Source organism: Rana temporaria, chromosome 5 (genome assembly GCF_905171775.1).
Source record: "Rana temporaria chromosome 5, aRanTem1.1, whole genome shotgun sequence".
In the NCBI taxonomy this organism is placed as follows: Eukaryota; Metazoa; Chordata; class Amphibia; order Anura; family Ranidae; genus Rana; species Rana temporaria.
The window spans coordinates 82,336,422-82,361,819 of record NC_053493.1 but is presented as its reverse complement, the minus strand read 5'-3'; the positions used below and the strand labels follow the sequence as shown (position 1 = coordinate 82,361,819).

Here is a 25,398-nt window from a genome sequence, read left to right as displayed (position 1 = left end):
CTGCCTCTGACTCTGGAATGGCTGTGACAGACCAAGTCACTGTTGTCATCGGTCTTTGTTCATGATGAACTCCTATCAATTATCTACTGTACTAGAGAAACCTTTCTCAACATTGGTACCCTGGAGGAACCCTTTGCAATAATTTTAAGCTCTCGGGAACCCTCTGCTAAGAATAATGATGTCTACAGTTCATTGTACATTTGTGTGATCAGTAAGTTGAAGATAAAGGAAAAAATTAAATAACATCTAACCTGAATAACATGTCATACCTAGAGTATCTGAGATCAGATCATTTTCAAACATCCCCTCATTTACAGGGCATCATTATTTTTAATAATAATTATGGCATGAAACAAATAATGATAATGGCCAAAAAATAAATACAGTCTATGAAAAGTTGAACATCCCCTTACACCAGGGATGGACTGGCCATTGGGACTACAGGGAGTTTCCCGGTGGGCCGATGGCTCAGTGGGCCGGCTTCAGTGACAGCGGAATGCCGCGTCCCTCCACTCCTCTGTCTCTCCCTCCCCGCAGCGCTCCCCTGGGGGGGAACAAAGAAGCAGGGGGAGGACCAGAGGAGCAGGGACGACAACAGAGGAGCATGGGGGGAGGAGACAGACAGCTGACTCAACAGCTATGGCCTGGGAGTTTCTCACTTCTGCTAATCTTGTCTCATAGGGGGGCACTGAATTGATTCTTTGCCCCGGGTGAAATAATGTCTAGCTTTCCCTATGGTACTACCAGCCATCCTACACTAATAAAGTAGAACGGCTAGTGGCTAGTGAAGGGGGAGAGGGGGCTTGGGTGGCCGGCGGGGGGGGGGGGGGGTGTGCGGGAGTTGTCCGGCCGCCATGGGAGAGACCTGTCAAAGTGGGCCAGTCTGGATGAAGTCCAGGGCCAAATTTCTGTCCCAGTCCAGCCCTGCCTTACACTAAATGACAGTAAAGACATGCCTCCTTACACTAGTTGTTAGCATAGTGTCCCTTTACAGTGGTAAATTGCTCTCCTACATTGATGGTCAAGGTAGGTCAGATATCAATTCAGCACCACCCAAGGAACTCCTAGAAACCTCTGGAGCATCCTAGCGTTTCAAGGAAAGGCTGGATTAGAAGGTTCAAGCCACAGACCTACTGTATCATGTATGAATTTGTTTATTTGCCATAGATATATATGGAGGATTCATAGGTCATTAATACAAGCAGTTCAGCCTGTCAACCGTTCTAGGCTGGGAAACAGCTTCCTGCCGAGGTCCCAATAGAGTAAAAGGGCAATATAAATTATTCAGCAGATTGGATAAAGAAAGAGAAAGAACAAGTGATTACCCATATTGTCTGTTATCATAGGCGTGCGCACAGGGTGTGCCGGGTGTGCCTGGGCACACCCTAATCACCCCATGTGAATTAGCATTATCCAGGGGCGGCACCAGGTGGGTGGTTGGGGGGTGCCAGGGGCCAGTGTAAATGCCACCATTATATTAAAGGCTAGGTTCAACTTTAGGAACACATTACACTCGTATTTAGGGTGTAGCGTAATTTGCTCCCAATCAACTGTCTCCCACCACCAGAGCCCCCTTCCTGTGACAGCCGAGGCATTCATGTGTGTTTGAGCTTTGGGGTGCACACCCTAATGCAATAGCTGCGCACATCTATGTCTGTTATATAAAATGGGTAGTGTGACATTTTAGAGCTCTACCCATACACACCATTTCTGAAGAAATTGGAAGGAAACCCTACAGCTATAGAAACATTTGAAGGTGTGCTTCGCATGCTATATGCTGTGGCAGACTGGACTTTCTGGGGGACATGAGGAAGCTACGACAATTTGGAAAGATAATGGGAAGACTATGTACTTTTAACCTGTGGTGCACATGGTGGTTGTGGTACTAGTCATCATGGCTTCCCAGATGGGTTTTTCAGGCCAGGTTCACACTGGTATGACACGACAGTCATACTACTTTGGATCCGACTTTGCCCTGCAACTTGAAGTCCGGCTTCAATGAACAGGGAACCGACTTCGATCTCCGACAATACCAGGCCCTGTGTCTGGTATGAATCTTAAGGGGGAACACCACGCCAAATAAAATCCATACCAGACCGAAAGGCCTGGTATGCTCTTAGAGGAGGAACCCATGCTGTTTTTTTTTAAGGTGAACCCCCTACACCTAAAAAACGGCGTGGGCGTCCCCCCAAAGTCCATACCAGACCCTTGTCCGAGCACGCAGCCCGGCCCGTCAGGAAAGGGGGTGGGGATGAGCGAGCACCCCCCCTTTCCTGAACCGTACCAGGCCACATGCCCTCAACATGGGGGGGTGGGTGCTTTGGGGCAGGGGGCACATTGCGCTCCCCCACCCCAAAGCACCTTTCCCCCATGTTGATGAGGACAAGGGCCTCTTCCCAACAACCCTGGCCGTTGGTTGTCAGGGGTCTGCGGGTGGGGGCTTATCAGAATCTGGGAGCCCCTTTAATAAGGGTCTCATGACCTCAATATCATTGAGCCACTCTGGGAGATCTCAGACGTGCAGTTCATGCAAGACAGCCCAATAATTTACAGAAACTGGCTTTTTGTCAAGAGGAATAAGCAGCTTTACCATCTGAGAAGATAAAGAGCCTTATCAACAAATATCACAAAAGACTTCAAGCTGTCATTGATGTTAAAGGGGGCAATACACGGTATTAAAAACTGGGGTATGTAAAATTTTGATCAAGGTCATTCAGGTAGTTTCTGTTGCCATTATGATTTAAAAAGAGTAAACACAGTTGATTGATAATAAATGGCGTCAGCCAAACACCAACCACGAGTAAAAGACAAGTTTTTGTGTTATTTATATTCTCTGAAAAATGGCCAAGAAATCATAAATTCTGCCAGGGTATGTAAACTTATTGATTGATTGATTGATTTTTGAGCTTAATTAGGCGCCAAATGCCCACTGTGGGCAATGTATATATATATTGTGACAAGTTGGGGTTTTGTAGCTCAGTGGTACTGCCAAAACAGTGAGTTTACTCCATGCCAGAAATAGTTTTCAGGGCCTTCCTGCCCACTTTTATTTAAAAGAATGTCGAAGTTCATACAGGTATGTCTTCTCACACAGGGGGTTCCCACCATTAATATGAACAAACCATAACATTCAGCCTCCTAGCTCTCTTGGCAGCTTTACTGCTTAGCATCAGAGGCGGCTCTAGGCTTTGTGAGGCCTTAGGCAAAACTTGACATCGGGCCCCACTCACACCCATGATGGGAAAAATTATTCAACGACAAGAGCCTCTTCTTCACAACCCTGGCCGGTGGTTGTGGGGGTCTGCGGGCAGGGGGCTTATTGGAATCTGGAAGTCCCCTTTAACAAGGTGGCCCCCAGATCCTGCTCTTTATCAACTAAGGGGTGGGCGTCGCCCGGTGATGTCACGGAACTACCAGGGTCGCAACAGTCGCACTTGCACTTGACACTCCCACCACCATGCTTCACATGGGAAATGTCAAAGTGTAATTAAAAAATGTGGAAATGTACATTTTCAATTGCAGCTACACAGAAGATACATACTGTCTAAAATTGCAGGTTTGCTACCAGTGGCCGAACTACCAGGGTCGCAACAGTCGCACTTGCACATGACACTCCCACCACCATGCTTCACTGTAGGCAAGACACACCTGTACTCCTCACCAGGTTGCCGCCACACACACTTGACACCATCTGAAGCAAATACGTTTATCATGGTCTCATCAGACCACAGGACATGGTTCCAGTAATCCCATTCTTAGTTTGTTTGTCTTCAGCAAACAGTTTGCAGGCTTCCTTGTGCATCATCTTTAGAAGAGGCTTCCTTCTGGGACGACAACCATGCAAACCAATTTGATTCAGTGTTCGGTGTATGGTCTGAGCACTGATATGCTGACCCCCCACCCTTCATCCTCTAAAGAAATGCTGTCAGCACTTATACATCTATTTCCCAAAGACAACCTCTGGATATGACGCTAAGCGCGTGCACTCAACTTCTTTGGTCGACCATGGCGAGGCCTGTTCTGTGTGAAACCTGTCCTATTAAACCGCTGTATGGTCTTGGCCACATGCTGCAGCTCAGTTTCATGGTCTTGGCAATCTTCTTATCTTCTTTTTTTCAGATCCTCAGAGAGTTCTTTGCCATGAGGTGCCATGTTGAACTTCCAGTGACCAGTATGGATGAGTGAGAGCGATAACACCAAATTTAACACACCTGCTCCCCATTCACACCTTAGACCTTATAACACTAACGACTCCCATGGCATCAGGGGGGGGGGGGCAGGGGGTTGGCTAATTGGGCCCAGTTTGGACATTTTCACTTTTTTGCCAGCGGCTTTGACATTAATGGCTGTGTGTTGAGTTATTTTGAGGGGACAGTAAATGTACACTGTTATACAAGCTGTACACTCACTACTTTACATTGTGGCAAATTGTCATTTCTTCAGTGTTGGCACATGAAAAGATAATAAAATATTTACAAAATGCGAGGGGTGTACTCACTTTTGTGTGATACTGTAAATACATACATATACACACACACACAGTACATTTTGTACATACACTACGGCAATAACAGTATCAACTTAAATATGTAAAATACAATTTATTTAACAAATCAGATTTAGTTTAGAAATTATGCCAACATATAAGGCACATGCTTAGGACCAAAACGTTTTAAAAAAAAATTGAACACATAAAAAAATGAATAAGAAAAGCCTGGCAGCAGAACAGATGGGCATATACTGTACATCATAATGACAATTATGGCTTCAGACAGCTTTGAGCCTTTTCCAGTATTTCCTTTCTAATTCTGGGATATGTGGGGTGATCTTTGAGAACCTAGAATAAAGTAAATCTTTAAATTACACACTGTACAATACCAAGTTTTTCCAGAATACAAATTTATTTTCCATGCTTACCTTATGACAAATATCTATGGCATCCACATATTTCTTGTCCTTTAAATAGTTAAATGCAAGCCTAAAACCTATAAACATGGGAAATGTCAAAGTGTAATTAAAAAATTTGCAAATGTACATTTTTATTGCAGCTACAAAGAAGATACATACTGTCTAAAATTGCAGGTTTGCTACCAGTTGCGGAACTACCAGGGTCGCAACAGTCGCACTTGCGACCGGGCCCTGTCATTCTGCCGGGTTGCTAGTCGCATGGCTCTGAGCTGAGAGTGTGTCTCTTATACAGCTCAGAGCCGGTGTTCTATGCAATACTTCCTCCCGTCCTCCCCTCCACCTCTGTCTTCTCTCGCACGGGATGAGAGAGGAGACAGCTGATCTGCTCATTCTCCCCCCCCCCCTCACTAAAAGACACCATTGAGGTGGCACTAATGGCCACTGATAGGCGGCATTGATGAACACTGATAGGCGGCACTGATGGACATTGAACACTGATAGGCAGCACCGATAGGTGGCACTAATAGATATCATTGAGGTGGCACCAGTGGGCACTGATAGGCAGCATTATTAAGGGATGATAGGTGGCACTGATAGGCGGAATTGATGAGTACTGATAGGCAGCATTGATGAGCGATGATAGGTGGCACTGATAGGCAGCACTGATGGGTACTAATAGGCAGCATTGATAAGCACTGATAGGCTGCACTGATTAGGGCACTAATTATCAGTGTCTCTCTTTTCCTCACACAGACACAGCGTGGAAGGAACGGGCTGCTGATAACCAGCTTATCACATGGTAAAGACTCCCTGTGATTGCGTTGGATGCACATCCCAGGGGACACATGGGAGGTAGGATTCTGGGAGGATGTCCATGGATGCCCTCCCAAAATTTGGAGGGGCTCGGATGGATAGGGGGGGGGGGGGTCAGGGGTGCCCATCATGGTTTCTTGCACTGGGGCCCTGAGGGTTCTAGTTACGCCTCTGTTTGCTAGTATCACCTATGAAAGTTAAATTAAAGCGGAGTTCCACCCAAAAGTGGAACTTCCGCTTAATCCACTTCCTCCTCCGCTGAGGGGCCGCTAAGGCGATATGTCATATCGCCTTTTGGCGGCCCCTCCCTGTAATTAGACAGGACAGGTCCCAGGCAATCGCCTGCCCAATCAGAAAGCGCAGCGCCGCTCGCGCATGCGCAGTGAGCCCCCGGCCATGAAGCCGAAAGCTGTCATGGCCGGGTGCCCACAGTAGCAATGAGGACGCCGGCCGGAGAGGGTGGGAGAGGAGCGGAGCTCCGGCCGGCACGTCGCTGGAGAGTGGAGCAGGTAAATGCATGTTTATTAAAAGCCAGCAGCTACACTTTTTGTAGCTGCTGACTTTGAATAAACATGAAAAATGTAGAAAATAGAAAAAAGTAAAAAATATTGAATTTTTTTCAAAACTGTCGCTCTATTTTTGTTTATAGCGCAAAAAATAAAAACCGCAGAGGTGATCAAATACCACCAAAAGAAAGCTCTATTTGTGGGGAAAAAAGGACGTCAATTTTGTTTGGGAGCCACGTCGCACGACCGCGCAATTGTCTGTTAAATCGACGCAGTGCCGAATCGCAAAACCTGGCCTGGGCCTTTAGCTGCATTTTGGTCCGGGGCTTAAGTGGTTAAAACAAATAGAAAATCTGGAATATGAGTCAGAAAAAAGCAAAAAAAAAACAAAACTGTCCTACTATATCCAAACCTGAACAAACCAGATGCACATGTAAAATAGCCAATACATTTTCATTTAGATCATTACACTCACCTACAACTGCGCTGGACTGACTGCTATAATTCCAGGCAAGATTATAATTAAGTGCAGCATCCTTATATGACTGTTCCTTCTCCATAATAAAACCCAGGTATTCATATGCTTTGCAGCAAGACTAAAAGAAGCATACGTCAGTTATTTTACAGTAACATACCATGAACATATTTACAATACAGTAAAAGACAGAAAATTCAAATGAGTATATGTAAATGAAAATCAAATTCATGTGAATAAATCAAACATCTGGCACCGTCATTTAAGCATTTAACACTATTTACAGGCTTACAAAAAATGAGATTTCTAAACAGTGGAAATACAGAAGCCCATCAGAACCTTTTTCTTTGGCCCAGATTCAGTAAGAATTGCGCATAAATTACGGAGGCACAGGGCAACAATTTTGCCCTGCGCCCCCGCAAATTTGCGCCGCTGCCCTCGATTCACGGAGCAGTAGCTCCGTAAATTGCGAGGGCGCGCCGGCAAAATTGCCCGGCGTAAGCGCGCGCAATTTAAATGATCCCGCAGGGGGCGGGAATCATTTAAATTAGGCGCATTCCCGCGCCAATCGTAAAGCGCATGCGCTGTCGGGAAACTTTCCCGACGTGCATTGCGGCAAATGACGTCACAAGGACGTCATTTACTTCAAAGTGAACGTGAATGTCGTCCAGCGCCATTCACGAATCACTTACGCAAACGACGTGAAATTCAAATTTCACGACGCGGGAACGGCGGGTATGCTTTAGCATTGGCTGCCCCTACTATTAGAAGGGGCAGCCTTATGCTAAAAACGCTGTACGGAAACTCTGTAACTTGCGTACGCAGGGCTCGCGCAACATTGTGAATCGGTGTTAGTATGCAATTTGCATACTATACACTGAGCACAATGGGAGCGCCCCCTAGCGGTCATCGCAAGAATGCAGCCTAAAATCTGCGTGGCATAAGAGCCTTATGCCATGCAGATTTTAGGCTGCAGTCGGCGTTACGATGTTCCTGAATCAGGAGCATTCGTAACGCCGGCGCAAGCAAGCAATTGCGCTGCGTAACTATGGTTACGCAGGCGCAATTTCTCTCTGAATCCGGGCCTTTGTTTTTAAAAAACAACAGCAGTCACCAAGACAGGAAAGGAAAGTGAATCTCTCCAGTGGATGCACAAGCAATTCTATAATGCTAGTAGAGGTTCTGACCCTTCCCCACGCTGAAACACTTTAATGCACAGTAATAGTACTGCAGCTCTGTATTGTGAACTGCTGTGTGGAGTTTCCTGCAGTGAGCACTGTGCTGGGCCTAGTGTGTGCAATCGTGTAATGTTTGTGGCAGACAGGTTTGCCTCTGACCACATCGTGTCTTGAGGGTTTACTTCCGCCATCCTCAGTGGACTTCATTAGAAATCAGGAAGTGACATCAGACGTTTCTTATGAGAGGTAAAAGTGGGAATGTGTGAACACACCCTAATAATTCTACTAACTAGGGTTGCCTCCTTTTCCTCAAGTCAAACCTGAACACTTTAGCGGCGCACAGCAATTTTTTTTTATACATATATTTTGCTAATAAATAACATTTGTAATCATATGAATTTAATAACAAGAGTCCTTCTTTACATCAGAGTCCACAGTTCCCCTTTTACATCTGAACTAGCAGAGTTTACTTTCACTGTAAGGGAGGACTCTGATGTAAGGCAGAACTCTGGGGACTCTAACATAAGGGATACTCTGGGAACCCTGATTTAAAGGGGAACACGGAGAACCCTGATGTACAGAGAGGACTCTGATGTGAGGGGGGAAACTGTGGCCTCTGGTGTAAAGGGGGCCTCTGATGATGTAAGGTGTGCTCTGAGAACCCCGATTAACCCTATATTAATTTTATTTAATTTTTCCGTCCCTTTCTCAGTTGGGGAGATTCACCCCTTTTTTTGTTATGGTGACCATTGCCCCGAGACAGAAAGTGAGGGAAAATCCAAAATGTTGTTACCAGAGCAAGAGGTAAGGGTAAATAGGGTTGACACCTTTACTTCAAGTCAAACCCAAATACTTTAGTGGCACACAGCAATATTTTGTTTAGAGTATAGACTATACATATATTTTGCTATTAAAGTGGAGGTTCATCCAAAAAGTTAATTTTTAACATTAGATTCATGCTCGTTTTGTGAAGGGGAATCGGGTGTTTTTTTTACAATCGAAGCAGTACTTACCGTTTTAGAGATAGATCTTCTCCGCCGCTTCCGGGTATGGGCTGTGGGACTGGGCGTTCCTATTTGATTGACAGGCTTCCAACGGTCGCATACATCGCGTCACGATTTTCCGAACGTCGGTGCGCAGGCGCCGTATAGAGCCTCACTGACGTTCGGCTTCTTTCGGCTACTCGTGACGCGATGTATGCGACCGTCTTCGGAACTGGAACGCCCAGTTCCGCAGACCATACCCGGAAGCGGCGGAGAAGATCTATCTCTAAAATGGTAAGTACTGCTTCGATTTAAAAAAAAAAACACCCGATTCCCCTTGACAAAATGAAGTTAATAACAAGAGTCCTCCTTTACATCTGAGTCCACAGAGTTCCTTTTACATCTGAATTCACAGAGTTCCCTTTTACTGTAAGGGGGGACTCTGCAGGCTCTGATGTAAGAGAGAACTCTGGGGGATGCTGTAAGGGATGCTCTGGGAATCCTGATTTAAGGGAGAACACTGAGAACTCTGATGTACGGAGAGGACTCTGATGTAAGGGGGAACACTGTGGCTTCTGGTGTAAAGGGGACATCTGATGATGTAATGAGTGCTCTGAGAACCCGGATTTACCTTAGTGTACTCACTCCGAGGCAGGAGAGAGAAGGGGGAGACTTCAGTCTCAGACAGGGATGGATGGTGAGCTCACTTACCCCTTGGCAGTCAGCACCTCTTATCCAGATGTATCTGAGGCTGCTGGACTTCAAATTTCCAGCCCGCACTTTCCTTTTCTGAGGCACAGCACCGGGGATTGAAGTGTGAGCAGACTGAGAGAGGTAGGGGTGGGAGGAAGAGGTGCAGATCAAGCTCTCTCTCCTCTCCCATCTGTGTGTGTGTGTGTGGGCGGGGGGGGGATTGTTAGTGCTGGCTTTAGGAAGCATGAAAGTGTAACAGACACTCTCAGCTTAGACAACTGCAGCTAGCAACCCTGCTGGGAAACCATAGTCCAGTCTGAATAATGTGTCCGTGTTTCAGGCAGTCTGAAACCTGGATGAATGATTCCAAACCCGAACTGTCTAAGTGAATCCCGGACAGGTGGCAACCCTACTTGTAACATGCTTGTACCATCAGCTGTAGATTTCCACTGGGGGGGGGGGAGGGTGAGCAGGTACCCGCTCCCTTTGGTTGGACCGCTGCACCGATCCACCAGAAGTCCACCCCCCCCCCGCAACCTTCTGGAACACATCACAGGTCCCAGAAGGCTGCAGGACCATTTACAAAGCTCAGCGTGGCTCGGGGCAAAAGGATGTGAAACTGTAAGGAATCACAGCTGGCTGCTGAAAATAAACATGCCGGTGATCTGCCGATATGGTTCCGGCTATCGTGAAAGTTCCTGCGCAGGCGCAATCTGATATGCCGATATGGTTCCGGCTAACGAGAAAGTTCCGTTAAGGACTGCGCAGGCGCAAACTTGCCGACGGAAATCTCCGAACCTCGGCCGGCATCCAGGGCGACGTGGATTTCGAGGAAAGTGGCCAGTCGGCCTCACTTCCTCGCTTCGCTCGGACGGCTCGCTCCGCCTCCTGGCTCTTTTTTTAACATCCTCCAATCCACGGGAATGTTAAAGAATGAGCCTGGATGCCGGGCGAGGTTCGGAGATTTCCGAGTAATGGGAGGGAACACTCTGTAACCCACACAGTTTATCAAAAAGTTTACTAGTTTGCAAATAACGAACCTTATTGTAGTTAAGGCAGCGTTTCAGCAGTTCTGTAGCTATGTCATACTTTCCTGATTTGATATAAATATCTGCAAGCAGCAACCAGCTCTTCTCAAGATCTTCAGCGTCGTCCATTGTCCAGGTAGCTTTGGTCAGAAGCTTGAGCTGGTTTCTTGCTCTGGGTGTTTGCTTTAGAATCATGTATGCTTGGGCCATCGCTAGAAGGACTGAGACATTCCCCTTCTGCAAGTACAAGGAATGTAATATTCATATCACCTTCAGCTACATGGTGAGTACATGAGACAATATAACAGGACAAGATAATGAAAAACAGTGAAGTTACTTCTTATTATTCAGAACTAAAAGAATTTAAAGGTACATCACAGTTACACATAAGATTTTGGGGCAGATCCACATACATACGCTGCGCCCGGCGCATATGTAAGATACGCTACGCTGCTGTAACTTACTTGGCTTTGGTTTGAATCCTCAACGAATTTGCGCCATAAGTTACGGCGGTGTAGTGTATCTCTTGCGGCGTAAGGGCGCAGAATTCAAATTGGGCGGGTAGGGGGCGTGTTTCATTTAAATGAAGCGCGTCCCCGCGCCGAACGAACTGCGCATGCGCTGTCCATAAAAACTCCCCGGGTGCATTGCTCCAAATGACGTCGCAAGGACGTCATTATTTTCAACGTGAACGTAAATGGCGGCCAGCCCCATTCACGGACGACTTACGCAAATAACGTAAAAAATTTTTAAAATTAGACGCGGGAACGACGGCCATACTTAACATTGAGTACGCCACCATATAGCAGCTTTAACTATACGCCAGAAAAAGCCGAACGGAAACGACGTAAAAAAATGCGAGGCCGGTCGTACGTTCGTGGATCGTCGGAAATAGCTAATTTGTATACTCAACGTGGATTACAACGGGAACGCCACCTAGCGGAAGCCGAAAAATTGCATCTAAGACCCAACGGCGTACGAAGACGTACGTCTGTCGGATCTAACACAGATGCCGCCGTATCTTGTTTTGTGGATACCAAAACAAAGATAAGATGCGCAAAATTTGAAATTACGCGGCGTATCAATAGATACGCCGGCGTAATCCTTTTGTGGATCTGCCCCTTTCTGTTTAACCCTTTCATGCCTACTGCCCTACACACGATCGGGTTTCCTGGCGGACATTTTACCACCGGGAAAGCCGAGAACCGGCTCAGCAGCTTTCTCCCCCTACACACGGCTGGTTTTCCTGGCAGGAAAACTGCCATGAGAGCTTTGGTCAGGAAACCCGGCCTTGTGTATGCTCCCCCGCAGGCTTTCCCAATAGGAAAACTGCCGGGTTCAAAACCGCCGGGAATCCCGACGGGAAAAAAGAAACATGTTTCTAATTTTTCCCGCTGCTCCCATGGAGCATACACACGGACAGTTTTCCCGCCCAAAAGCTGTCATGGCAGTTTTCCCGACGGGAAAACTGGTCGTGTGTACGAGGCTTAAAGGGGTTGTAAAGGTACAATTTTTTTTCCTAAATAGCTTCCTTTACCTTAGTGCAGTCCTCCTTCACTTACCTCGATTTTGCTTTTAAATGTCCTTATTTCTTCTGAGAAATCCTCACTTCCTGTTCTTCTGTCTGTAACTACACGCAGTAATGCAAGGCTTTCTCCCTGGTGTGGAGTGTCGTGCTCGCCCCCTCCCTTGGACTACAGGAGAGGCAGGACACTCTATATGTTGCAGATTGAGAAAGGAGCCGTGTGTTAGTGGGCGTCCTGACTCTCCTGTAGTCCAAGGGAGGGGCGAGCACAACACTCCACACCAGGGAGAAAGCCTTGCATTACTGTGTGACGTTACAGACAGAAGAACAGGAAGTGAGGATTTCTCAGAAGAAATAAGGACATTTAAAAGCAAAATGGAAGGATGAGGTAAGTAAAGGAGGACTGCACTAAGGTAAAGGAAGCTATTTAGGAAAAAAAACCCTTAGAGACTACTTTTATTTGTTGCGCTATAAACAAAAAAAGAGCGTCAATTTTGAAAAAAATTCAATATTTTTCTACTTTTTGCTATAATAAATATCCCCCCAATAATATAAAAAAAAAAAATTCTTCCTCAGTTTAGGCTGATATGTATTCTACATATTATTGTTAAAATAATTGCAATAAGCATTTATTGATTGGTTTGCGCAAAAGTTATAGCGTCTACAAAATAGAGAATAGATTTATGGTATTTTCTTTACTATAAAAATGCACTGATTACTGTGTAAATGTCACTGGTAGGGAAGGGGTTAACACTAGGGGGCGATCAAGGGGTTAAATGTGTTCCCCGCTAGGTGTTTCTAACTGTGAGAGGATGGGACTTACTAGAGGAGGAGCCAGATCGCTGTTTCTACTTAGTAGGAACACACGATCTGTCTCTCCTCTCCTGACAGAGTTTTTACACACACACATATCCCCGTTCTGGCTCTTGTGCCCACGATCGCGCGTGGCCCGCGGACATTGCGGCCGCCAGCCACGTAAATCATGCAGTGCAGCAACACGCACACACCTGCTAGAGCTGTTTAAAGGGTCGACTTACAGCTACGGCGATTCGTGGGAACGTGCCGGCCTGCCACCATATAATGACGGCAGCTGCTCGGCAAGTGGTTAATTGATTCTATTATTTATTGCTATTTTTCAAAATAATTGTGGTTCTATCAACAGCTCGCTGAGCTGTAGACTTGAACATTATTTCAGGGATTCAACGAGATTTCAAACTTTTTGCCAAGGTTGCTTTAAGGTAAAAAGGTTGCAAAACAATAATTTAGAGTCAATGGTTCACTCTAAACTGGTTGACACAAATACATAGTAAGGTTTATTACCTACAGTTATTGTTTAAAGTGGTTGTAAACCTCTGAAGTTTAAAAGGAAGAAAGCATATCTTTCTATAGTGTGTACTAGCTTCTATCCAAAGCACCTAGTGTGATTTCTGGCTGCTCTGCCATCTCCATGAGTCATTTCTGACAGTCTCTATGCCAACACCAAACAATATCAGGAAATGCCCCTCCCCTTCAGTACACAGCAGGTGATTGACAGCCACAGCTGTGCTTTTTCCCCTCTGAGACCTCCACTCAGGTCTCAGATTACACTCAGCTCTCTGCTGTGTAATGTGTGATATTAGATCCCCACTCTCTGCCTTCTGGAGCTGAGAAACGCTGTGTAAATTCTGTACTTTGCATGGCTGTAGAGTAGAGATGCTGCAGATAAGCAGGTACAACTTATGTAGAAGAATTGAAGCGTATTAAATGCCTAAAATCTTGATCAAGTAACAGCAAGTACTCACGTTAAGATCCGTATTTAATAATTATGGGGGTTATCCTCAAAAGAGATACTCCGACTTAACTGCTGTTCAGTCTGTGTGTAACTTTGGAAACGATCCTCAAAAGGCTTTTTCCAAAGTTACACAGAAGATCCGGCATGTGTAATTGAATTACACTGCCTAATTTTAGGATGCAGTACCGCATCCGCCGCTGGGGGCATTTCGAGTCGAAATGCCGTTGCTAGTATGCAAATTAGCACTTAAGGCGATCCACAAAGCTTTCTAGCTTCCTTTTTGCGCCGTAAGTGTTATTTTGCAAGTGTAAAATTAGGGCTCGTTTTACAAAGTGTAAAGTTAGTCACACCTTGTAAAGGCCCATTCCAGCGACGGCATTTGGTATGCTTTCCCGAGGGAGAACTCCACGTCAATTTGTAAAAAACAAAACCGGCATGGGTTCCCCCCCAGGAGCATACCAGGCCCTTAGGTCTGGTATGGGTTGTAAGGGGACCCCCCCTACGCCGAAAAATTGACGTAGGGGGTCCCCCTACAATCCATACCAGACCCGTATCCAAAGCACGCTACCCGGCCGGCCAGGAAGGGAGTGGGGACGAGCGAGCGCCCCCCCCCTCCTGAGCCGTGCCAGGCCACATGCCCTCAACATGGGGGGGTTGGGTGCTCTGGGGCAGGGTGGCGCACTGCGGGCCCCCCCACCCCAGAGCACCCTGTCCCCATGTTGATGAGGACAGGACCTCTTCCCGACAACCCTTGCCATTGGTTGTCGGGGTCTGCGGGCGGAGGCTTATCGGAATCTGGGAGTCCCCTTTAATAAGGGGGCCCCCAGATACCGGCCCCCCACCCTAAGTGAATGGATATGGGGTACATCGTACCCCTATCCATTCACCTGGAGGCAAAAAGTAAAAGTTAATAAACACACAACACAAGGCTTTTTAAAATATTTTATTATTCTGCTCCGGACGCCCCCCCTGTCTTCGTTATTAGCTCAATTACCAGGGGGGGGCTTCTTCTTCCACTCTCCGGGGGTCTTCCGCTCTCCGGGGGTCTTCCGCTCTCCGGGGGGGCTTCTCCGGACTCCGGGGGGGCTTCTCCGGACTCCGGGGGGGCTTCTTCCATCTTCTCCCCTCTTCCGCTCTTGACTCGGCGAACCCCGGTTCTTCTGCAGCTCTCCGGTGCCTTCTTCTTCAGCGCTGGCTGCCTGCTATGTTTGTGTGTTAGCTCGATTTCAAACAGGCAGCCGGCGCGGTCTTCTGTGGCGTCAGGGTCTTCTGGTCTTCCGATGTTGCCTCGTCGCCTGTTGTCGCTGTAATGATGGAAGCGCGCCTTGCATCACATTTATATAGGCATCACCGTCCCATCATGCTCCGGTAGGTACCCACGTGGTGGGTGCCTACCCACGTGCACCCACCACGTGGGTACCTACCGGAGCATGATGGGACGGTGATGCCTATATAAATGTGATGCAAGGCGCGCTTCCATCATTACAGCGACAACAGGCGACGAGGCAACATCGGAAGACCAGAAGACCAGAAGACCCTGACGCCACAGAAGACCGCGCCGGCTGCCTGTTTGAAATCGAGCTAACACACAAACATAGCAGGCAGCCAGCGCTGAAGAAGAAGGCACCGGAGAGCTGCAGAAGAACCGGGGTTCGCCGAGTCAAGAGCGGAAGAGGGGAGAAGATGGAAGAAGCCCCCCGGAGTCCGGAGAAGCCCCCCCGGAGTCCGGAGAAGCCCCCCCGGAGAGCGGAAGACCCCCGGAGAGCGGAAGACCCCCGGAGAGTGGAAGAAGAAGCCCCCCCTGGTAATTGAGCTAATAACGAAGACAGGGGGGGCGTCCGGAGCAGAATAATAAAATATTTTAAAAAGCCTTGTGTTGTGTGTTTATTAACTTTTACTTTTTGCCTCCAGGTGAATGGATAGGGGTACGATGTACCCCATATCCATTCACTTAGGGTGGGGGGCCGGTATCTGGGGGCCCCCTTATTAAAGGGGACTCCCAGATTCCGATAAGCCTCCGCCCGCAGACCCCGACAACCAATGGCAAGGGTTGTCGGGAAGAGGTCCTGTCCTCATCAACATGGGGACAGGGTGCTCTGGGGTGGGGGGGCCCGCAGTGCGCCCCCCTGCCCCAGAGCACCCAACCCCCCCATGTTGAGGGCACGCGGCCTGGCACGGCTCAGGAGGGGGGGGGGGCGCTCGCTCGTCCCCACTCCCTTCCTGGCCGGCCGGGTAGCGTGCTTTGGATACGGGTCTGGTATGGATTGTAGGGGGACCCCCTACGTCAATTTTTCGGCGTGGGGGGGTCTCCTTACAACCCATGCCAGACCTAAGGGCCTGGTATGCTCCTGGGGGGGGAACCCATGCCGTTTTTTTCTTTGAAAATGGGCATGGAGTTCTCCCTCTCAGGAATGCATGCCGCTGTCATTTTTTTTATCCCCGACGCAACTTTAAGCCGTCGCGATCCTCAAAACTCGGCGTAACGTAACTTCGCGCATGCGCAGTACGGCCGGCACGCATGCGCAGTACGGCCGGCGCGGGAGCGCGCCTCATTTAAATGGGACTCGCCCCATTTGAATAGGAACGCCTTGCGCCGGCGGAATTTTAGTTACACAGCCTGAAATTTCTAGATAAGTGCTTTGTGGATCAGGCACTTAGGTAGAAACTTTAAGGCAGTGTAACTTAAATTGGATTTTTTAAGTTACGTCAGGTTTTTGTGGATCTGGCCCTATGTTACAAATTTGGTGGTTAACGTAAACCATACACATACTGTGGGGGAAGTTAGGACAGGATGTACATTACCTCTTTAATTGCCATTTCAGCGAATGTACTAAGTGCTGTTTCCACATTGGCCTTGTCTTTCGTGGCCACCAGGCAGGAGCACTGCAGCATTGTCAGTCGTTTCTGTCCCAGCATAGTTTGGGGGTAAAACTCCTTCAGCAATTTCTCAGCTGTCCGAATACCCAGCTTCTCGGAATCTTTCCTTTCTCCTGATAGGCTGAATACAAAAGGGAAACATACTTTACGGGGTTCTGTCTCACAACAGGCATTATTCAGTGACAGATCCAAAGGATGAACTACGTTAAACATTCAGGGTTGCCCACAGCAACAAATCAGGTTTGATATTTCACTTCCTCCACTGTAAGGAGGAAGCAGAATTTGATCTGTTGCTATGGACAACACATGTTGTTTGTGACATTTCTTCTTTCGCTAACTGACAAATATGGACTTTCAGGACTTATTTATTAAATGCAAGTACATTAATTTAGAGGTGATGCCCAATTGTGAGTTTTATTTTTTATTAACCCCTTAAAACAGGAACAATATAATTGGTTTAATATAAACTATGGGGCAGGTTCACATAGAAATACATCGGCGCAGCGTATCAGAGATACGCTACACCGCTGTAACTTACTTTTGGCTTGTTCGTATCTCTGGCGGCGGAATTCAAATCGGCGATTAGGGGGCGTGTTTCATTTAAATGAAACGCGTCCCCGCGCCGAATGAACTGCGCATGCTCCGTTTCTAAATTTCCCGCCGTGCATTGCGCAAAATGACGTCGCAAGGGCGTCATTTTTTAAACTTAGACGTGACTTACGTCCATCCCGATTCACGGACGACTTACGCAAAAAAAAGGAAAAAATAAAAATTTTGACGCGGGAACGACGGCCATACTTAACATGGCAAATCTAACTTTACGCCGCAAAAAAGCAGCTTTAACTAGCCGGAAAAAGCCGACTAGAGACGACGTAAGAGAATGCGGAAATAGCTAATTTGCATACCCGACGCGGAAAACGACGTGAACGCCACCCAGCGGACGCCGAAGTATTGCATCTTAGATCCGAAAGGCATACGAGGACGCATACCTGTCGGATCTAACCCAGATGCCGTCGTATCTTGTTTTTTTTTTTTATAAGTGTATTTTTGTGCGTGTACTCGAGAGAGGAGCCGGACTGCAGGAGTTGGGAGTAGGCAGGCCTCCCCCAGAGGCAATCTGCCACCTTTCTCCATGCCCCGGGTGGCAATGGCGGGTGTGTGAGGGGGTCCTCCCACACAGCCCACCCTACCTGCTCCACTTTGAAGCCCAACGGGGCAGAGGGACTCCCTATAAGGAAGTGAGAGGATCTAGCCCGCTCAACCAGCCCCGTTAGTCCTTCGCCTCTCTTTTTTTAGAGACCGCGTGGTCAAAGTGCGTGCATGTTAACCCAATTTAGAGTGCGTGTAAGTGTGGTAGTTTTTGTGGGAGGGGGGTGGGCGTACTAAGCGCAGGCTTACCTCGCATAGCACACCCAACTCAATTCACATGTAGCCGAGACTGGGATCCGAACCCCTGGTTGCAGAGGTGAATGGCTTGTCAGCGCAGTGCCAATCGTGTTGAGCCACCGCAGCTCCCTCGTATCTTGGTTTGAGGATTCAAAACAACGATACAACGCAGGTAATTTGAAAGTACGCCGGCATATCAGTAGATACACTGGCGTACTCTGTCTGTGGATCTGCCCCTATGATGCTACATTTACACCTAAGCGTCACGTTTGTCCTCGGAGGAGGACAAGGGGGACAGTCGGTGCCGCAGAGGGGGCAGTTACAAGCATCGATCTCCCTGACAGCCGCTAGAGGGAGAGGAGGAGAAGCGGCTGCCAGAAAAGCTATATAGGGAGATCAGTGCTTTTAACTGCCCCCACCGCCGCACTGATCATGTCTGAGGCTGCCCAGGTATCGGCTCAAGCATCAAAGCATTTGCATGAGTACAAGTACTCGTAGAAATGCTCTGTATCGGTGCATTAACCCTTTGCTTTGAAGCCTTTTCAAAATTAGTTTTAGATTAGCGACAGAGTCACTAAAAAGCTGTCCATAACATGTCAACTGACTAGGTAAAAGGGAATGTACTTACTTGTTATCTTCATTTAGGCTGTCAAACACCTCTCCTCCTATGATCTCATTGTCTGGATTCAGACATATCTGGATCATGCTTGTAACAGACTTCTCACCCCAGTCACTGTCTTTACGAGCCTTGTTAAAATATTTCAGGGCCTCGTTTGGCTGCCCTAGATACCTAAAATTAAAAATACAGTAAAAATAGTATTAGCAATTATTGTATTTACATATTAACATAGAGAACAGAAAGCTGGCATTTAAATATATGTTTTTTTTAAGGATTTGTTATGCTGCAAACACATTCATATACGTCATCTATAGTCGTCGGCTACTAGTTTTAGAGATTTTGGGGCAGATCCACAAAGAGAGTACGCCGGCATACTTTCAAATTTCCCACGTCGTATCTTTGTTTTGAATCCTCAAAACAAGATACGACGGCATCTGGGTTAGATCCGACAGGCGTACGGCTTCATACGCCTTCGGATCTTAGATGCAATTCTTCGGCGTCCGCTGGGTGGCGTTCCTGTCGTTTTCCGCGTCGAGTATGCAAATTAGCTATTTCCGACGATCCACGAATGTACGAGCGGCCGCCGCATTCTTTTACGTCGTCTCTAGTCGGCTTTTTTCGGCGTATAGTTAAAGCTGCTATTTGGTGGCGTACGCAATGTTAAGTATGGCCGTCGTTCCCGCGCCGAATTTTAAAAATTGTATTTTGTTTGCGTAAGTCGTTCGTGAATGGGGCTGGATGTAATTTACGTCCACGTCAAAACCAATGACGTCCTTGCGACGTCATGTAGCGCAATGCACGTCAGGAAATTTTAGGGACGGCGCATGCGCAGTTCATTCGGCGCGGGGACGCGCTTCATTTAAATAAAACACGCCCCTATTTGCCGCATTTGAATTGCGCGCCATTACGGCGCGAGAGATACACTACGCCGCGCCCATGCAATTGTTTGTGAATCTGCCCCTGAGACTGTCAAGATATGTGGTTTCATAATCCAAAAATCTCCTTAGCAATAAAATGGACACCTTCAAGGTAAGTAGCTGTGAGGGGATGCCCACGCAGGCATCCGAGTACTGAGTAACAGGTCAATGGGCTGCACTAATGGAAACAGGCACCAACATAGTGAAAAAATATATATGTTTATTAAGTTAAAGCACACGTGAAAAACAATCAATGAAAGCAAGCGTGACACAGCAACCAAAAACCACTAAGCAGGTAATGCAGGGATAAGACATAAGCAAGTCCGAGGTCCAAGCCAGGGGTCAAGGATAGGAGAGAGCAGCAAAGTCCAAAATACAAGCCGGGGTCAATAAGCGACAGGGTCCAGGGCAGGGAGCGAAGCAGGAACAGATGGGCAACAGCTAACCGGTCAGGCAGGGAACAGGCTGACAAGCAAAATACTGAAGCCCTGAACTCCAGTTTAGGGCGGGCTTAAATACCTGTGCAAATCTGTATTGGGCGACACCTGCTGGAGGCCACCAGAACTGCACCCCTGTTACTGAAGAGAACAGTGCCACCAGCAGGTGACCAGAGTCATGACACAGATCATGACAGTTCCCCCCCCCAAGGGGTGGCCTCTGGACACCCCATTCTGCCCTTGCCCTGGTAGTGCATGTGGATGCAGAAGAGTCCCAAATAGTCCTTCGGTCCCAGCCCTTTAACCCATTGGGAGACCAGCCCCCCAAGTCCGGAAACGGAACCTGCATCCTACCACCACCAGGGTCTGGAAGTTGGTATCTAGAGGTGGAAACAGGCCAGGCAGCGAATTTAGGGTCATTAGGCTGGGAAAGTGACACATCGAACTGAAAGTCAGGCACGTCAGGCTGGGAGCCCGTACCCAGGACGTCGGGGTGGACAACAGGAACCAGGCCGCCAGACTGGGCCGCAGATGGTGGCAGATCAGCAGACGGTGGCAACTCCGGCTGGGCAGCAAACAGGAACAACTCCGGCTGGGCAGAAAACAGGAACACCTCCGGCTGGGCAGCAGACAGGAACACCTCCGGCTGGGCAGCAGACAGGAACACCTCCGGCTGGGCAGCAGACAGGAACACCTCCGGCTGGGCAGCAGACAGGAACACCTCCGGCTGGGCAGCAGACAGGAACACCTCCGACTGGGCAGCAGACAGGAACACCTCCGGCTGGGCAGCAGACAGGAACACCTCCGGCTGGGCAGCAGACAGGAACACCTCCGGCTGGGCAGCAGACAGGAACACCTCCGGCTGGGCTGCAGACAGGGGCTCAACAAGTTGGTATGTTGGCATTGCAACGTCAGGCTGGGCAACTGGCATGTCAGGCTTGGCAACTGGCACGACAAACTTGGCAACTGGCACGTCAGGCTGGGCAACTGGCACGTCAGGCTGGGCAACTGGCACGTCAGGCTGGGCAACTGGCACGTCAGGCTGGGCAACTGGCACAACAAACTGGGCAACTGGCACGTCAGGCTGGGCAACTGGCACGTCAGGCTGGGCAACTGGCACAACAAACTTGGCAACTGGCACGTCAGGCTGGGCAACTGGCACGTCAGGCTGGGCAACTGGCACGTCAGGCTGGGCAACTGGCACAACAAACTTGGCAACTGGCACGTCAGGCTGGGCAACTGGCACATCAGGCTGGGCAACTGGCACGTCAGGCTGGGCAACTGGCACGTCAGGCTGGGCAACTGGCACAACAAACTGGGCAACTGGCACGTCAGGCTGGGCAACTGGCACGTCAGGCTGGGCAACTGGCATGTCAGGCTGGGCAACTGCCACAACAAACTTGGCAACTGGCACGTCAGGCTGGGCAACTGGCACGTCAGGCTGGGCAACTGGCACGTCAGGCTGGGCAACTGACACGTCAGGCTGGGCAGGTGGCACTGGAACAGACTGAAGCAGGTTGGCTGAAGTGGATGCAGATTGGGTTAGTGGCAGGATCGAGTGGGTTGGAAAAAACTTTTTCTTCTTCTTCTTTGGTTTCACCACTGAGGGTTTGCATATGGGTATAGGGTTGGAGGTAATGGATACAGTTGGTAGGGGTGAAGAGCGGAGGGGTGGTGAAACAGAAGGTTCCGAACTTGAAGAGGATTTTGGTGGAACAAATGGAGGCAGTTGAGAAGCAGCAGAAGGGTTAAAGGCAGGGTAAGTGCAGCAGGAGGAAACAGAGGACTGGTACTTTGTTGTTAGCAGGGTGTATTGTTCAGCAAAAGTGGGAATTGGGGGTAAAGAAAAAGACATCCCAGCAGGTTGGTAACTAGAAATGGATGGTTGGAAGCTGGCAGGGGCTGAGTACAACAAACTGGACCAGGCTTGTAATAATGGCTGTACAAAATCAGATTTGCACACGGCTTGTCTGACCAGAGACTGCACAGAATTAATGCATGCTGCAATCACCTGTTGAGGACAAGCTGAGTACTGCTCATGAAAAAAGGCTGAATCATCCTCCAACAGCCACACCAAAGACTCTACCTGAGCTGCACTAAAAGGAGGTGTGTAATCATCACGTCCATTAGCAGCATCAGACTGAGCCAACTCTGTGCAGATCCGAATCAATGGCTGCACATCATCAAACAAAACACTGCCATGATCAATAAAAACATGAGCCATACGGATACATTCCAACAACTGCTCACTAGTGTATTCACTTAATTCCTGATAGCAGAAATCTCTGTCATCTGTTGCCAAGAGTGACAGGTACACAATATCTTCTAGATGCATTTTTATAAAAGCAAATGCCCAGAGCCAATTTCCCAAGTGCAGCCGACCTGTTTATATGGCTTCAGTATTATGTGAGGGGATGCCCACGCAGGCATCCGAGTACTGAGTAACAGGTCAATGGGCTGCACTAATGGAAACAGGCACCAACATAGTGAAAAAATATATATGTTTATTAAGTTAAAGCACACGTGAAAAACAATCAATGAAAGCAAGCGTGACACAGCAACCAAAAACCACTAAGCAGGTAATGCAGGGATAAGACATAAGCAAGTCCGAGGTCCAAGCCAGGGGTCAAGGATAGGAGAGAGCAGCAAAGTCCAAAATACAAGCCGGGGTCAATAAGCGACAGGGTCCAGGGCAGGGAGCGAAGCAGGAACAGATGGGCAACAGCTAACCGGTCAGGCAGGGAACAGGCTGACAAGCAAAATACTGAAGCCCTGAACTCCAGTTTAGGGCGGGCTTAAATACCTGTGCAAATCTGTATTGGGCGACACCTGCTGGAGGCCACCAGAACTGCACCCCTGTTACTGAAGAGAACAGTGCCACCAGCAGGTGACCAGAGTCATGACACAGATCATGACAGTAGCTCACCAAAGACTGAATTCCTAAACAATAGGGTTGTCCCGATACCACTTTTTTAGGACCGAGTACAAGTACCGATACTTAGTAGTCGCCGATACCGAATACCGATACTTTTTTTTAATGTCATGTGACCGTTTTCAAACCACAATACAGACCAAAGATATTTTCTTTAGAATTATGAAGAACTGGTACATCATGGTGTGGGGCTGTTTTTTAGCATACGGTACTGGAAAACTACATATCATTGAAGTAGTGATCACTGTCAGTGCAGCTCATCGGTGCCAGTGCCCAAAAGTGCAGCTAGCCAGTGCCACCTATCAGTGCAGATCAGTGCCCATTAGTGCATCAGTGCAGGGAGGCAGCTTATTAGTGCATCTCATCAGTGCCACCCAATCAATGCCAGTGCCACCTATCAGTGCCATCCATTTATGAGTGCCATTCAATCAATGCCAGTGCCACCTATCAGTGCCATCCATTTATGAGTGCCATTCAATCAATGCCAGTGCCACCTATCAGTGCCATCCAATGGTGCCATCCAATTTGTGTTCGATGTCACAAAAAAAAAAAAAAAAGTATTCTATTTTGGTATCGGGAGTATTTGCGCGAGTACGAGTACTCGCGCAAATACTCGGTATCGGTCCCGATACCGATACTGGTATCGGTATCTGGACAACCCTACTAAACAACATTGTGAAGATGCAATATTCCATTAGCCAGCTGCCTGTAATATGACCTGAAGCTCAGTGTAAACTTTTAGCAGAACAGGAAATGGGAAATGTGGGAACATTTCTTATACAAACCGAAATCTGTTTCTTTGGTAAACATATAGGATAAATGTAAAATTGTCTCAGCAGGATATCATTACAGCTTAATTTTTACCAATATCAAGGTACACAATGGCTTGTGTATGAACCATGCAATTTTGCAGTAATTGTATTTAACAAAACTAAAGTTTTATTTAGATTATATAGAGATGTTGTCTCTTTACCAACAATGAAGACCTTTACAGTAATTATAGCCAGGTTCTAGTGTGGTCCTTGAAGATGCAGTCAACGCGGTATCAAAAAACTTCGGAGCATCATCCAGCTTTCCACTTCTTCTTAGTAAGTCAATCAGTTTACTCAAGACTGTAAAGTTATCTAAAATACACACAGAATAGCATGGCACTAGCATTAGCATTAGAGCTTACACACGAAGACTGATAATAAAATGATACTATTGGGTATAGTAAGCAAAAATACTCTATGGTCAACTACCAGTGGCCGCGAGACCAGGAAGACTGTTTGTAGGGGCTTCCGTTTGGCCTAGTGGACAATTTTGAGAAGTCCTGATTGGATAGTGGAAGTGTAGGTGGGTGGAACACGTGATTATTTTTGTAGTACAAGTGTCAATGAAATACTGCAACGGTTGTGAGTGTGATACACAAATAAGCAAGTATGGGAAACATTGAATTATATCAGTAAAAGATATTCAGACCTGGTGTTTTTTCCAGAACCCGTTGAAAATGTTCTATAGCTTTGTCATACTGCTGTTTCCGGAACATGATGTCTGCCATCATCTAATGGGTAAGAACAGAAGATCAGTTGAATTTGAGGGCTAATAATGATGATGACATTATTTGTATTCTAAACCTAATTCTAATGACTATTAAGCAGAGCCTGCAGAGGTACCGTATATGTATTAGTGACATGAAAATGTATAATGGCCTGAATGTTGGGTATATGGCCTGCCCTTCATACAAAATGACATCATTGTGGATGCTGCATGATTACGTCATTATCAAACTTAGTGCTAATGGATATCTGGAGACTGCACAAAGGTAACAATGCACAAATATATTATGATTATTATTATTATTATTATTATTATTATTATTATTATTATTATATGGTTTATGTTGCTAACGACATGTTTTTAATTACGTTTCTACAGCTTTCTGAATATATGGGCATGTGAATTTTGTGGGTATGTTTAAATCTAACCCATCAGAAAGACCATCTGGCACTGAAGCCTCCACTTCAGCTCTTTGCCATTCCTCGCCGACAGCCAGGGTCAGTGCTAGACTATTTTGTGCCCTAGGCAAGACCAGCTACTTTCACCCCCCCCCCCATCATGAGGTGGGTGAGGGGTAGGTGGGGCAGTATGGGGGGGGTAGGTGAGGCAGTATGGGGAGGTAGGTGAGGCAGTATGGGTGGGTAGGTAAGGAAGTATGGGGGGGGTAGGGTGAGATAGTATGAGGGGTGAGTGAGACAGTATGAGGGGTGGGTGAGACAGTATGAGGGGTAGGTAAGGCAGTATGGGGGTGGGTGAGGCAGCATGAGGGGTAGGTGAGGTGGCAAGCCATTTTTACAGGTACCACCAGCAG

The 25,398-nt window shown here is 47.6% G+C and overlaps 1 protein-coding gene across 2 annotated transcripts in view; it reads right to left on the bottom strand.

The window, feature by feature from the left end:
• Positions 1-4,581: 4,581 nt before the first annotated feature.
• The window catches only part of TTC21A (tetratricopeptide repeat domain 21A), a 116,363-nt gene continuing 95,546 nt past the window's right edge, over positions 4,582-25,398 (bottom strand). For both annotated transcript variants that reach the window (XM_040352773.1, XM_040352771.1), the window contains exons 23-30: positions 24,510-24,591; positions 24,022-24,172; positions 18,772-18,933; positions 16,683-16,878; positions 10,597-10,821; positions 6,703-6,823; positions 4,918-4,985; positions 4,582-4,837 (exon numbers count right to left, since the gene is read on the bottom strand). In XM_040352773.1, coding sequence (XP_040208707.1) covers positions 4,760-4,837; positions 4,918-4,985; positions 6,703-6,823; positions 10,597-10,821; positions 16,683-16,878; positions 18,772-18,933; positions 24,022-24,172; positions 24,510-24,591 — 1,083 coding nt within the window. In that variant the 3' untranslated portion in view covers positions 4,582-4,759. The remainder of the gene's footprint in view (positions 4,838-4,917; positions 4,986-6,702; positions 6,824-10,596; positions 10,822-16,682; positions 16,879-18,771; positions 18,934-24,021; positions 24,173-24,509; positions 24,592-25,398) is intronic.